The sequence below is a fragment of the Megalops cyprinoides genome, chromosome 18 (genome assembly GCF_013368585.1).
Source record: "Megalops cyprinoides isolate fMegCyp1 chromosome 18, fMegCyp1.pri, whole genome shotgun sequence".
NCBI classification, from domain to species: Eukaryota; Metazoa; Chordata; class Actinopteri; order Elopiformes; family Megalopidae; genus Megalops; species Megalops cyprinoides.
In genome coordinates, this window is record NC_050600.1 from 23,420,707 (window position 1) to 23,435,961 (window position 15,255).

At 41.7% G+C, this 15,255-nt stretch overlaps 1 protein-coding gene across 1 annotated transcript; it reads right to left on the minus strand.

Moving 5' to 3' along the window:
- Positions 1-351: 351 nt before the first annotated feature.
- On the minus strand, positions 352-9,842 carry LOC118793018 (fatty acyl-CoA hydrolase precursor, medium chain-like). The gene is made up of 13 exons (XM_036550963.1): positions 9,767-9,842; positions 8,696-8,885; positions 7,495-7,633; positions 7,038-7,171; positions 6,208-6,361; positions 5,181-5,285; positions 4,877-4,978; positions 4,400-4,543; positions 3,407-3,484; positions 3,067-3,214; positions 1,550-1,699; positions 1,361-1,430; positions 352-535 (listed from the first exon to the last, which is right to left on the minus strand). Exons 1-13 carry the CDS (start codon positions 9,840-9,842, stop codon positions 352-354), a joined length of 1,674 nt encoding a protein of 557 aa, XP_036406856.1.
- Between the last annotated feature and the right edge of the window lie 5,413 nt (positions 9,843-15,255).

The window sequence follows — 15,255 nt, forward strand, 5'->3', positions numbered from 1 at the left end:
TTCTCTGATATGATGAATCACAATTCCAACCACTATCTATTTATATCCAAAAAAGTTCTATTTTCTTTAAAACGATGAGCAAAAAAAATGAATTCATGGCAGCACACATTTCAGTGTCCAGCAGCTACCTCATCTGTGGAGAACAGGCTTCCAGATTTAAGAAAATATGATATCCACAATAAAATCTCAAACATTTCATTACAGTTATTTGCCTGGTAGACAATGATTTTGAAAAAAGAAAAACCTCACAAGCACATGTGGTTTACAGCCAGTAAAAGCTAGCTTGAAATGACAAACCACATGTCCTTTTAGACCTGAGCTCTGCTGTTTGGAAGATTCACACAGCGCCCCCTACAGCTCGCTGTGCTCACCCTGCTCCTGCAGGGCTCGCACCTTCTCTGGCAGCGTCTGAGTCAGATAGATGTAGCGGTTCTCTTTCAGCCTCTGGCCTGGTTGCTGCACCAACCCCAGGCCTAGGTACTCCTCATTGTCTCTGTACTGCGGCCATTCGACCAAACCTGCTCCATTGGGAGACCTGCAAGACAGGTGGCTGCTTAGGTGACACATACACACATAGTGTTAAGAGACAGATGTTAAAGGGACCAGCAGTGACCACATGTAAGTGTCCCCTCTGTCTCTGAAATACAAGACAGGAAAACTCAGTAAAAAATTTATGTGACGGTTCTCATTTGGTCAGGGATAATGTGACAGTCGTCATTTCTTTTCTGGTATTATGTGTCAGTACCAGGCAGCAAATGCCCTGGCTAAACTGTTGGTGAAATAGAGATATTTAACATATGATTTAAATAAGTTGATATTGATATTTATATCAAATCACCAAAATGCCAAATCTAGCCCAAATCTGGGGAAAAACAAGACATTTTATTCTGTTGCACTTTACATTCAGCTCCCCTGGTTTTGTATACCGACTTACATCTCTGCGTTTACATTCACTTGTAACACGCCATCTTCCTTTTAAACCATCCTTTTACCTTAAATGTTTATAAGCCTTCTCACCAATGTTATCCTCTGCAACATTTTTTTTATTGATGTACTAGAGTAGCTTTGTCTGTATTAACTGAACCATTAACTACTCTATGCATTCAAGGGACTTGCGCCACAAGCAAATAATCCTACTGTGCCAGTTCATCGGATGCTTAAAATTATACTGTGTGGGTAAGGTCATAAGGCATTTGTATGCATTTGTTGTGCAGGATTGTTTAAGCATGCTGTTAAGGTCATTACGTTTTTACTGTGTTACATGCTATCGTACTACTAATATTACTAAAAAGCCCCCTCGCATCCAGAGGAAAAGTTTTCTTGTTTGCTTTAGTGTTCTAGCTCGTTTGACAAGTCCTACCCTGTGCGTGCGAAGTTGGTCCAGTATGCCATCACCGTCTTGCAAAGCTGCTCCTCTTCCTCTGTACAGGCTGAGAGAGAGTGGAGGTGCTGTGACGGGTCTGGTATTTTTGCATACAACTGCAGGAAAAGTCCCACGCAAACACACGCATCCACACCAGACTGAAATTTTACCGACCTTCGCCCTCGCCTTTCATCTTGATGTGCCCGTCCCAGAAGCATCCGCCGAAGACAAAGAGGATATCGTCCCCGTGGTCAGATTTTACGAAGTCGGGCCTGTTCCGCTGCAGTACGCTGGGACTGTGCTGGAACTCATACAGGAACACGGGCGCCCCTGCGTCTGGAGTGACGGGACTACATTGAGGGATATTCACACAGGTGCACAGACAGACAGGTCACGTCAGCAGAGACACTGCCCCTTTGAGGGTTATAGTGGCACACCAATTGCGTTTGAGACACATGGGAATACATGCATAAAATTGGTCTGTAGCATTTTCGGCTTTGCTGCAATTCCATGCATCACACAGACCAGATTAGCATGGAGCGTCAAACAGTTTGTGAGTAGACCACTTTATAATATTATTATTTATGATGTATCTTTATATATCACTTTATATATCATATTATATATGAATAATTTCTACCCTGACTTTTATGCATTTACTCCTTTTAATTCAATCATGTTTTGGAATCAACAACCATATCCTACACTCATCTTACTACGACAGACTCTGTACTTCCACAGGAGGTCTGAATCAAGATAAACGCAATCCTCTGATACACTCACATGCTGCCAACAGCTATATTTAACACTACATACAGCCGACTACAATGGAGTGGGCACTCTATAGGGTAGGCACTACACTACTCCTCTGACCAACTTGTAGGCATCTGATAAACCCTGAGAGTGGTGACAAGAGCAACTTCTGCCGACATGCTCACCATCCCCGCGGAAACAAAGGCAATTTGTTTCACTGCTGTAGGCTCTTGATCACTGTCGGCTGATCTCAGCTGGGTTCGATCCCAGAACCCCACCCTGATTTTTTAATGTTGTTGATACTCCAGTTTTGCTTGCCATTTCCCCTAGGAGTGGGGAAAGGGGTGAATAGGTTGGCCAGGGATTCCTTGTCTGTCCACTCTCAGGCACCTTGCCAGTTGTCAGGCATCTGGGAGTTCCTTGCATGACGTTAGTGGAGTAGTGCCTATCCTAGAAAGCACCCACTCCACTGCAAATGGCTATATGACTATGTCTTAAAAATAGCTGGACATCGACCCCAGGTGGTGTCACTTCACTGTGGTGCTCTGTGTGGCAAGGACTAGCCATTGGCTGCATGAATGTGTGTTGAAGGACTGCATTCAGTTCCTGTAAAACTGCAGAGGCTGCTGTAGTGAAACAAGCCTTATGCACAATTGCTGCTTCCAAACAGCATTGCATGAAGGGGAAAATGATTTTTAAAAAAGGTTTAAGTGTGAGAAAATGCAAATATAATTATATGTAAATATATTAATACTGGATATTTACAGAAGCCCTTTAATATGTGGTGTGTACAACTGTTAGGTGCATTAAAATTTTAGCACTCTTAAGCATTTACATGAAGCTTCTTCCATCCCAGTATCTCTTAGTAGCCAGTGCCCCTTCACTCAGACAGAATCTTTAACTCTCTGGGTGTGCTGAATCCTTATTACCCCTGACCATGAATCCCTTACCTCTGTGGGCTTTCGCTGTCTTAATGGCTGGGATTGTAAACATAATGTCCCCCATCAACTCTATGAGCCTGTCCCGATTGGCAAGCCGATCTTCTGCGGTGCCCAGGTATTCATCCGTTATCAGTTCTGGTATTTGCTGATCTTTAGGCTGAAACAAAGACAGATGACAGACGATGGATAGATGATGATATGTGACATTCGATCTGTGATCTATATGTCCATCCATCTACCCACCCGCTTACTGTTACGGTAAAACAGGGGCCTACAATTCTGGCCTATCTAACAGTTAATGCAAATATGCAAAGGTGTGGTTTCTCAGGTATGGTCATTCATCTCTCACCTCAGGGTAGAAAACTGACATCACAGATATGACCTGCTCCCGGTCCAATCCCTCTACCCAGCCTGGGGGACCAAGGAACTGTGTGAAACAGAATTCATTGATTCAGTCCATTACAATACAATTTATTACAACACATTCTAACCCCAATCAGATTTAACGGCTCTATTACAGTACATTTCAGTTAGGACAGTACTCCCTCAGCTTTTAATACATTCATATACTATTTCTAGTAAGCTGCACAACTGACGATTCCCATCCTTTGAGGTGAAATGTAGGCACATAACATCACCAAGTGAACAATACTAGGCTTGACTGAGTTTACTCTAACCTCCACACCAAGGAAACAGCAAATAATAACCTCTCTGGGGTGTATAACAGTAATCGCTCCTGACTGTACAACACAAATCTCGTGTACAGCTAACAGCAATCTTACCCAGGTCTACTTTGCCTGAGTGCACTACAAATTCTAACCTCTCTCAAGAATGCAAAATAACCTCACTCAAGCACGTAAGTGACACTAACCTCTCCAAACACAACAATAACCTCTTTCGAGTGTACAAAAAGGTCTAACGTCACCTCCAAATCCAAAACTAACCTCATTCCAAAGTGTATGACAAACACTAACCTTGTCAATGTAAACAGCATTAACCTAACTTAAAAATGAAAAAATAAGACTCTGCCCCACTGTACAATTCGCATTTAACACATGCTCAAGAATACAACAGACACTAACCATAAGAGTATTGCATTTGCATGACTTTAATTATGACACACCCAAGAGCATGACACTTAGCTTGCCAGCTCTAACCTCACCCCAGTATGAGCTAATCCTCATGTCCCTATGACCCAATTAATCCCCACTGCAAAAAGTGCTAACATTGCTCAAGCATGCCACTTACTTCAGCTCACTTACAGTACCTACAAAAGCATGTATAAATAAGGCTAACTCTCCTAGACTTTGAACCCAAAGGACCTTTGATTTTTGTATCTTACGTCTGGTAAGAGCCAGCCACACTCCTGGTTTGTCACACCCGTCATAAATGGGACCTTGTGGACCTCATGGTTCTGGAAAACTTCCTCCGTTGACTTTGTGAGAAACACTCCGTCGTTTGTTATCCCAAAAAAAACATCTTTTGTCTGTAAGTGGAGAAGGAGGGGAGCTGAACATTACAGGTTTCTTTAGAGAAAATAATTATTGTATTTGATGCTGGTGTTCCTCTTTATCTGTAGGAATGGTCATTGGTTCTGAAAAAAACACTTTTATGTTCACTAGGGTCAATGAGCAGAAGAGCTAAAAAGCCTCGTACAACAGGGAGAGTGAAATGACACATAACATGATACCCCTCACTCACCCAAGTGAAGCTCCACAGATCCCCATCTCATACGAGACGAAGTGAGTTTCAGCTGTCACTTTGATGAACAGAGATCACCTGTCAACATATGTTTGCTTGTTATGTGCTCAGTGCTCACCTGCTCCATGGTCTTTAAGATATCCTCTTTAGTAAACAACTTCATACACTCCACCATCTTCTCTGTGCTTGTGATGTCACATCCTGACATGTTAGCCACAATCTAGAGGTAGACAGCAGGAGACTGAGGGATCAATTATTAATGCTAATGCTACATATAGTAGGAAAGTGTGGGATCGAGTCTGCCTGTCACTGAAAAGCCAGTCCTGACATGTAGATGGAGATGAGGATCTTTCCTCATGGCTAATCATGGTGTGCCTGATATGGTAGTCCATTCCAAAGGAGGGAGAGATGGCGTGTCATACCTGGGCAATGGGCAGAGGGTTGGGATTGAAGACCATGTTCATCCTTGCAGTTCCACTCTCTGCAATTGCACGGTGGAACAGCCCGGAAGACAACGGAGAAAGGAGCTGCGGCCCACACAAAGAGAGGATAGTTTAGCATTTGAGTTAATATTCAGTGTGATGAAAATGTGTGTTGTGTACTGCATAAGTATAATGCTGTATATGCTGTATGATGGCATATAATTACGTGAATGAAATCAGGCCAACTGGATTCTGTTGAAATTGACTGCACCATTTCTGAAATGCTGAACATGAATTCAAACCTCATCCAAGCCAAGACTGTTGAATTATGATTGTTGCTGTTAAAACATGGGTTTGTCACTCACTCACGACAGCACGCAGCTGAACCTTCAGATAATATCAGTGAGGTTGTAAGATAAACATAGCTACATAGATTAGTTTCAAGAGTGAAAACCACCTCAATATCATTGTAATGCATTTGTCTGTATGAGGCTAATGTTGTATCTTCAATTAAAATCAAAGGCTCATCCTGTCTCTTTATATGGTGATAACCTATGTGGTGATAAGTGACTTACAACACTTGTCTCTCACTCGGACATTATTTAATAAACTCAGCTATGAATATCAATCATGCATAAATCATTGCACAAAATAAGCAAAACAGTTTGGTATGCATTTTACTGCAGAAATACATGTGTCCTGATTTAATTAGGGTTATGCAGCATCACCTTGGAAATGTTGTAGAATTGCTAACCAGTTAGCATGTGTCCTCCCAATTCAGATTTAGCTTGACAGAACACAACAATATCGCAACATAAACAATGAAAAATAATCCAAATGAAGGGACAATTGTTGTTACTATAGCTGAGGTTTAAACTTGTCTATTAGAAAACCTCTATTAGAACTGGAAGGTCTCTTCCAAATTTGAAAGATAAAGCTGGAGTGCTTGTGGATGGGTGTAGTTGGTTGTGTATGAGTCATGTATCTTTTTTCTTTTTTGCTTGTGCGGTTTGCTTTGGGTTTACACCTGCAGGGACACGCTCACACCCCCAGCTGACTCCCCGAAGATGGTGACTGATCTGGGGTCCCCTCCGAAACTCTGGATGTTCTCCTGGACCCACTGCAGAGCGACCACCTGGTCGAGCATGCCCAGGTTGCCAGGGACGTGCTCATCCCCTGTGCTGGGAGGGAAACACACGCACCAGGGTGACCACAAGACCAGTTACTGACACTTCTGTGATAGCCAGTCCACTCCATTCCCTCACTCTGTTCTGTTCTGTAAGCTCTCTCTTTTAAAAAAGAAGGGGCTTTGGGCTCTGAAGTTGGCTCAGCCAGTAAAGCACCATAATCAGCCATCAATGACCCTTCAGCGCGGGAACAAAAAGGCTTTGTTCTGCCATGGACAGGGGTAGGTAGGTCAACCAGGGTTTCTCTGTCTTATCACTCCTAAGCACCCAGTGATCCATCAGGTGCCAACAAGTTGCCAATCATCCAATTATCGCCCATTGTTCTATAGAGCATGATGGGACTTGTAGTGTGAAAAACAGATGTTGCTTAAATGCAAGTGTATCAAATGATTCTGTTCCTGCAAGACTACAGAGGTTGATGTGGCAAGACCAGCCTAATATACCGCTTAATTACTGCTTCCAACCAGTGTTGCGTGAAGGGAGAAATTTGAAAAAAGGTTTATATGTTTAAAAAAGGGAATGACGAACATACATTATTGTCTCGCTTGTGCGCTCTTGTACAACTGCAGAGATTGTCGCAGTGAAATATGCCTCATGTACAAGTGGTGATTCCAAACAGGGTCGCATCAAGTGCAGACAAAACATAGAAAGAGGAGGGTCTTATGCTTACCTGAAGAAGCCTAGAATTCCTAACTGGTACTGAATCAGCACCACCACCACGTCTTGATAGGCTGCCAGCGCAGAGCCATCGTAAGAAGATGCTGCCCCCAACATAAGCCCTCCGCCGTGGATCCAAACCATGACCTGAAGAAGAACTCAGTGTCAACGCACACACACACATCAACACTCATACAAGCAAGGACGCAGCATGCGTGCAGACAAATACACACATACACATCCATGTTTGCACACACAGACACATGCACAAGCAAATGCGTGCTCATATTGGCACTGGCAAACACAACACATCCACTCACACATACTCATACACCCTCTCTCTTACCCTGACGCACAAGAGCAACCAATCTATCCCACACCACATGTCATTGTGCATGACTAACACATTCACTGTATAAACCGTCACAAAATATGCATGGTTCAGGTTTATCCCCAGTACTTGGACTCACTGGTAGTTTAGAGTCTGCTGTGGATGTTGCAGGGGTGTATATGTTTAGGTAGAGGCAGTCCTCTGAAATTGCAGGGATGTCCATCTCCATTGAAACCTTATCGAGCAAGTCTGCCACCAATGCTCTGTCCTGTAGACACCTAGAACAGAAAACTTTTTTTTGATGGCTGCTGTCTGTGTGTCTTCATACAATTAAAGCCTGGATATAAGAACTTCAATAGCCTGTCCCACAAACAACTTCATAGCAGAATTGCCTGGGGGGGGATTGGGTGTTGGGGGGCAGCAAGTTGTTAAAGTGCACCAGGGATAAGTTATGGTTGTGATGTTGTGACGGGCGGTAGTGTAGCATAGTGGTTAAGGAGCAGGACTCATAACCGAAAGGTTGCCGGTTCAACACTGCTGCTGTACCCTTGGGCAAGGTACTTAAACACAACTGCCTCAGTAAATATCTGGCTGTATAAATGGATAACATTGTAAAGAGCCATAACCTATGTAAGTCACTTTGGATAAAAGCGTCTGCCAAATGAATAAATGTAAATGATGTAATTCTTATCACTGTGGCCTGAGTAATGACTGTGTAAGTTAAGTAATGTAATTGTGATGGGGCTAGTGAGTAATGATAGTGCAAGTGTGCTGTAATGATTATGACTGTAAGTTGAGTAATGGCGGACTGATGTAACAGCTGTGCAACTGTGATGTGAGTAATCACCTTGTACAGTACCAGTCCAAAGTTCGGTCACTCCTGATTAAGATACTGGGAAACATGCATTCAAAGACATTTTGATCTAAAGGCCTCTGCTGAAATGCTTGAAATTTGTTTCTTAGATAAATATAAATAGTGAAGTTGATGCCTATGTATGAATTTCTTTCCAAAAAATATATATATTTTTAAACAAATATTTTTTGGCTACTTTGAAGAATCTAAAATGAAAGATTTGTTTTGATTTGTTTAACACTTTTTTGGTGACTGCATAATTCCATTGGTGTTATTTCATAGTTCTGATGTCTTTACTATTATTCTAAAATGTGGAAAATAGTAAAAAATAAAGAGTAACACTTGAGTCCAAACTTTTGACTGATACCGTTAATTGCCTGTAACGTAAGTAACGGATTTCCGAGTGTGATGTGGGCAGCGGCTTTGTGTGGCGTCATGGCCGTGTCATTAAACTGTGATTACACCAATGTCATCAGGCTGGCCTTACATGGCTGGCTGCTGCGTGGCATCCCGCACTCCTTCCCACGGTTTCGCAGGCCGGGGAGGGGCCAGCCTCAGATGCCCCACGGGCGGCTGAGCAAAGGGCACGCCCAGGTATGTGTGGACTGCAGGCCCCAGCCCCTTCACATTTGTGTACTTCCCTCTCAGACTTCCATATTTGAGGGTCACCAGCGGACCTGTTGGGTTGACGAAGCAACTATTGAGGATTTTAGGAAAGTCTAGGAAGGAGGAAACCCACCCAAAGGCAATGCAAAAGTAGTTTTTGAACTGGAGCTGTATCCAAATGTTTGCAGATTCAAAATCTGAATAGTGTATCCTTGAGCAAGGTACTTGCTCTTACTTAAGTACTTAGGCAGCTGTAAAAACGGATGTTATGTAACGTGCAAAGCACGTTGAAATTCCTCAGAGTTGTTGCTCATAACAGTTATGACAATTTTGAAGATGGTTTTCTATTTAATTCTTTTCATTCAATAACTGTTTTTTTATATAACTGCAACTCAATACTGAACAAGTAGCACATCTTAACTGAAAAAATCGGTTATTCACATTGGTGAGAAGGCAGAGTGCCGTATGGTCCACTTCCCTCGTATAAATGTGTTCCTGTCCTGCGGGAAATCAACGATCAATGGACAAAAAGAGATTTAAAAATATCTTTGCAATTAATGCTGTGTGGGAATAATCAACCCTTTTTATAACTGTATGTCGTAAACATTGCTGTTTCATTTTCAAATGTACTTATCCTATTAATTTGGACCATTAATTTTAAATATAATAAGTATAATTCTAGTCGTAATTTCTACAGTAGAGCACAACTCAAAAGATATCCTTAATTGCATAACGATAAAAATAACAAAACACAAACAGATAGCAGGACATGTCCCAGCAGTGAAAAGGTAAACAAATTATATTAAGTTTTCGCTCCGTTTCTTTAGCAACTTGGCGGCATGTTAAGTAGCCATAGCCAGGTCTGAGACCTCCGAACCATGCAGAATATAAGGGAAACTGTATTGGCTTTCGCGTCACACTGCAGATGTATGCAAAGTATACATCCACTTACCTTTGTCGTCCGCCGATGTTTTTGATAAAAACAACAAACTTAATAAAAAGCAGACAGAAAACATTACACTGTTCATAGTCGCTGGTGTCCCTGCGTTTCCGGACTGTGTGGGTGACGCACCTTAATCCGACTTTAGTCTAGAAGCCTATAGTTCAGTAGTGTTGCAGTTTATTATCTGGCTCGCTTTGAGCATGCGACAGGTTGCCTGCTCGCTTCCCTTCATTCGTGCTACTCATTCGCCCTTTGCTCTGATTTCCTTATCTTAATTACTTACAAACCTTGGTTTCAACAGATATGGATTATCATATATTATGTACTGGTTGGCGACCATAGGGGTATGCTTTGAATGCGTTTCACTGTCAGTTTTTTTGTGGGTGTGTGTACTCAAGAAAGAGGCGATTGGGTTGGCTTCACTTACTCTTAAGTGTACACACACTTTGAAATGTTTAGAGGTCACTTTATAAGGTATGTGTCGCAGCAGCTCCAGAGATATTTCTATAGTGTCCTAAAGTCACTTTGAGATCGTGTTGGCATGCATGTTCTCTTTGCACCCATCACAACTCAACCTAACTACAAACTTTTGACTCGTGGGTTTTCCACAAGAAATCTCTCACATGTTCAGTAGGCGACGTAGTCTGTCAACCTTAAAGCAGTATACAGTGTAACGACTACAGGAATTGCGTTATGTCACCCTCGTACCATAGCAAGACTACGCAAATGACCCCTAGAGCTACCAGGTTCCTATTAAAGAGGGCGGTTACGAAGAAATAACAGAAATGTTCAAGCAGTTAGCTGCACTTTACTTTTACTCTTCCATTTGTGTCACTGCTACCTATATTCATACCATACAATCACTGGATACTGCAGTTTTCTTGTTTTACCCCGCCCCCAACACAAACACACTCACACACAACAGAAGACCTAGATGTATTTTGTCACATGCACATCACTCACAAGAATGACATATGATATAGAGGGCTGATGTAGACTTAAAATTAGAACAGAACAATTACTAACACAGAGACCGAAAGGTGCCATGAAATAACGTCTTATTTCTGAAATTTCCTAAAATGATTGAACATTTTTTTCTTGACAAATTGTGAAAGTAATCCTTTAAGGGTAAATAAAAAACGTGTCTTGCTATGGCTTAAGAATGTGCAGTGTTTTAATGCATGGACCATAAGCCCTTTTTGTATTATCAATACATTTACATTTAAATAACATAAACAGTCAAGAAGAAGCACATGAATATAACATAAATTACATAAACATTGTTCATTGAATTAAGTGTAACATCCGTCCTTAGAAAGACATCTAACTGTAACAGTCTCTGTGTGATATTCCAAGGTCTACTCCTCTAATTGTGTCCAGTAAACTTTTTTTCCCCAAAATCAGATGAAACCCCTTGTAGAAAAGGGCCACATTCCTTAGTCCCTGTTTGTGCACACAGCCCCCACCTCTCACAAACACTTTTTACGTCTACGTTTATGTCAGTTGTAATTTGCCAAACGGGTCTTGCTGCTCCCCTTATAACCCAAGGCACAGGCACACTCCCAAGGACAGCCCCCAGGTCACCATTTGCCCTCTGATCTGTCCGTATCATTCAGCCACCAATAAGAACCCCAACAGGGCTAAGGCCATGGGACAATATAAAAAGAGTGGTGACCTCCCCCACCTCATTGCTGCATCAATTCCTGTGGGGTGAAGAACTGGGAACACTAAACCCTCAGACACAGATTATTGTGTCATTGTGTGCGTCTGTACCTAAGAAACCACACGCACAAAACACACAGCCAAATACAACCAAACACTGTAAGGTGAATCTACACATACCACACATACTCCACACCAAGCAAATCCTCAATAAAATTCTGAACCTGGAACCTGACTCCTGTGTCCTGACTGACACGCCACTGTGACAGCAACAACAGCCTGAACCTAGCTCACAGGTGAACCTGCTCCCTCAGTTTCACTCCTACTATGCATTTGGCTGTTTGAAAAAGAGAAAATTTTCAAATGAATTCCATTGTAAACAAAGAAAAGTCACAAAGGTCAATATGATGGTGTATCAAATGAAATGACCAAGTGAAAGGTTGTAGAACCACATTCCAGTGAGAATTGCAATTCAATTTGTACTAAATAAAATGGATCCATGAATATCCATTATGAGCACAGTTTTGTTATCATTTACAAAATGTTATGATTATCAATAATTTTGGGCTCCTGCAGTGCACCTGAACAGATGTCAACATAACCTTCAAAATGTTTTCTTTCTTTTCACTTCAGAGATAAGTGTAGTGGATAATTTTTGATAACGTGTATACCCCATATGTAAATTATGAGTATTGCCACTTTCACCCCCCAGAGAAAAGCGGAGCTTGATGTGGTACGATTAAACTTGTTACATGGTGGAAATAAGTTATTGCCAGCAAACATCATAAGCATTGCCAACAGATTTTAACCACAGTTATTGACATATTAACTGAAGTTATTGATATATTACATTAGCTATTTATTTTATCTTTACTGTACATGTGGAGGTCTGGAAGTGTATAAGGAAACCAGACAATCTAATATGTTAGCCTTAAATAATATGTATTCTATTATACTTTGTATAGTGGAAAATATTGTATGCATTAAGCACTACTACTGAAAAGTAATATGATGTGATTCTATGCCTAAGTAATGCTGGGGGGGTTACCCTAGGTCATAAACATTGCATGTAGGCCATTGTAAGACACCGCTAGGGGGGTAATCTTGGGGGCTATTGCAGGACAGTGGGTGACCTTGGAGAAGGAACACCGCCTTCAGCATTGGCCCTCTCTGGAAGTCACCCCAGAACCTTCGTGCACTATGTTGCTGTTCCATAGTCATGCCACCTTCTCCTATTGGTTCATGGTCTACGCTTATTGTATCTTCTCTCCCTTCACTTCTCCTATTGGTTCGTAGTCCATGCTTATTGTATCGTTTCTCCCTTCACTTCTATTGGTTTATGGTCTACGCTTATTGTATCTTTTTTCTCTGGTTTCATAGCCATGCCACTTTCTCCTATTGTTTTACAGTCATGCTTATTGTATCTTCTTCCTCTGACTCATAGTCATGCCACCTTCACTTATTGTATCTTCTCCCCCTGACATGCCCCTACAGCGTGTCAGCATGTTTTTGCCTCCTTTTAACATATGCATCCCATCTTAGTTTTATATTTTCTTTTAGGAGTCATACAGCTAGAAAATAAGAGCTGATTGCCTGCTTTGGCCTAGCTGACATCTGCTGGCAAATGCTTGCGAACTGAATGTGGATTTACTGCAGTTTGTCATAGTTGCCCATCATAGTAGTGCTGAGCCAACGGCCCCCCTTCGCGGGGTTTAAGTCTTCTTTGTCTTGCTCTCGCGGCCCATCTCCAGGGCCGTGTCCAGACGGGGCCTAGTTCTTACATTAACCCTTTGTTTTAAGGCCTAACCTTGTAGCTTATGGCACATAGATATCTGTGTGCCTTTTACAGTCTGCAGCACCGCTGTCTGGCTAACTGAGTTATTTAACCTTTTTTATTATTCAAACGTGGGCCTGGAAATAATGGTAATATTCCAGGCATATATGCTTAAAAAACAAACTCTGTCTTATTTAATTATGTTTAAAAATCATATAGGTGTGGAGTGTAAATAATGGGAAATTTCAGAAGTGTTATGTTTAAAAATAATATACAATTATTGACTATGGAGTTTATGGGACTTTCCAGGCGGGGTAAATGTAACAGCTTAAAAATTAAATAATGGTGTATTAAATGGAAAATGGGATGATCTTGAAGGAGGAGCCTAGGAGGAGTTGGAAATTGTGGTCTGGGATAGGTGGAGAGAGAAAAGGCATAAAGGATGGATGCAGGCTGAGGGGAGGGCGGAGTGACTGGGGAGTGTTTGTGAATGTATACACACCGCATATACACCTGTTGCTCCGCGGACCAACCCGGTTTACTATATGTGATTGATCACCATATGCAATAAACCAAACAACCATGATTACATCAGACTCTGTGAGGACTTATTTTCCAGAAGGCATCAAAATGTGGAGGAAGACCCTCGGTCCATTTGGCCCAGACCAGGGGGATATCCACCACATAAGAAATCATTTAAAGGCTCAATCCGACTCAATCGAATGTGACCTCCGTTTTATTCCACCATTTATTCCACGAAATTACTGCACTTTACTGGAATGCACTGACAATACTATTGACTACGTTTAGTCTGAGATGCGTTTATACATCGTCGGATAACATTTTTATCGTTTTGTTAAAAGAAAAGTAATATGTTCTTTCGTGTAGCTATCACCTTTGCTACGCCACCTGTACAATCATAATTCAATTCACCGTTACGTTTGTCACAAAAACCTTCCAGTGAAAACCTGTCCTACACTACTTCCGAGTCTAACTCGCCATATTGCCGTAGCAGCAGTCGAATAATAGCCTTGAACCAATGGTTGCAAATCCACCGGTCGTGATGGTTTGTGGGATGTTCGCGGTGATTTCTGGGAGTCCGCTGCCACTGCTCTTGCCCAAAGTCTGCATCGGCATACCCATTGTCAAATCAGTCTTTTTTGAAGGCTGATTTGAGCTACCCCTACTGATGCTGTTCACCCCCCACGGATTGAATATCAACGGACTCAAAGTCCCGCTGCGGGAATATTTTACACCTCTTTAGGAGAACCATTGTTGGGCAGCTCACCTGTGATTTTGCATATTCATATGAATGTGCACACATGATTGTAAGTAATCAGATATTCATATAATCAGAAGATAGATTCTACCACGACGTTTTAAGTACATTCGCCCAAGAGGTTGCGATAGCCGTATTTGTAAACAATATTTAATACAAGTTGGGCTGCTATCTCACCAGTAACATAGTTAGCTGGCAGGGGGTATTTCTGGGCATGGGGTGTCTGGCTACTTTTTAGCACGGCACTTTTAACATTTTTGGCAACATGTACCAACATAACGTTAATTGAATTTACCGCACAAACTCGGCATTACCACATAAACGAATTTGGGGTGAATCTGACATTGTGGGTGTGCCGAGTGACAACACCCTTAATAAAGAATCACTACAACCAATCACTACAATAACCATAAGTTAAATATATTAATACACTAGAATGCCTCGCCTTGCGTTTTGATGTATTCATGACATCGCTGGGTGACAATAGTAATGTCTGTTGCATCAGACCTAGCGAAACCACCGTACAGTGTTCCTCCGGACCAGTTATGGAAAACTGGTGCTAGCTGCCTGCTATCATGAATGCTGTAGCCTCTAGACTGGTCGAAGAGCACCGGATAAAATGTACTTCTTTTAAACATACAGGGAACAGGTATGGAAACTACATAAAATGGCACTAAAATATTAAGTATGTTGTATCCGTTTGTCTACAGTTTAAAGACATATTATTGGGATGTTTAGCTAGTCTTTGGCATGTTAACATAGCTAGTCTAGTTAACTAAATCT

Bases quoted from the DNA above. Each gene is read 5' to 3' on its own strand.
- LOC118793018 (XM_036550963.1), bottom strand. From the start codon at position 9,842: ATGAACAGTGTAATGTTTTCTGTCTGCTTTTTATTAAGTTTGTTGTTT. The intron at 4,544-4,876 runs GTGAGCACTGAG...CTCCACTTACAG, and splicing joins TCTTAAAGACCATGGAGCAG to ACAAAAGATGTTTTTTTTGG. The intron at 3,215-3,406 runs GTGAGAGATGAA...TCTTTGTTTCAG, and splicing joins TGTCAGTTTTCTACCCTGAG to CCTAAAGATCAGCAAATACC.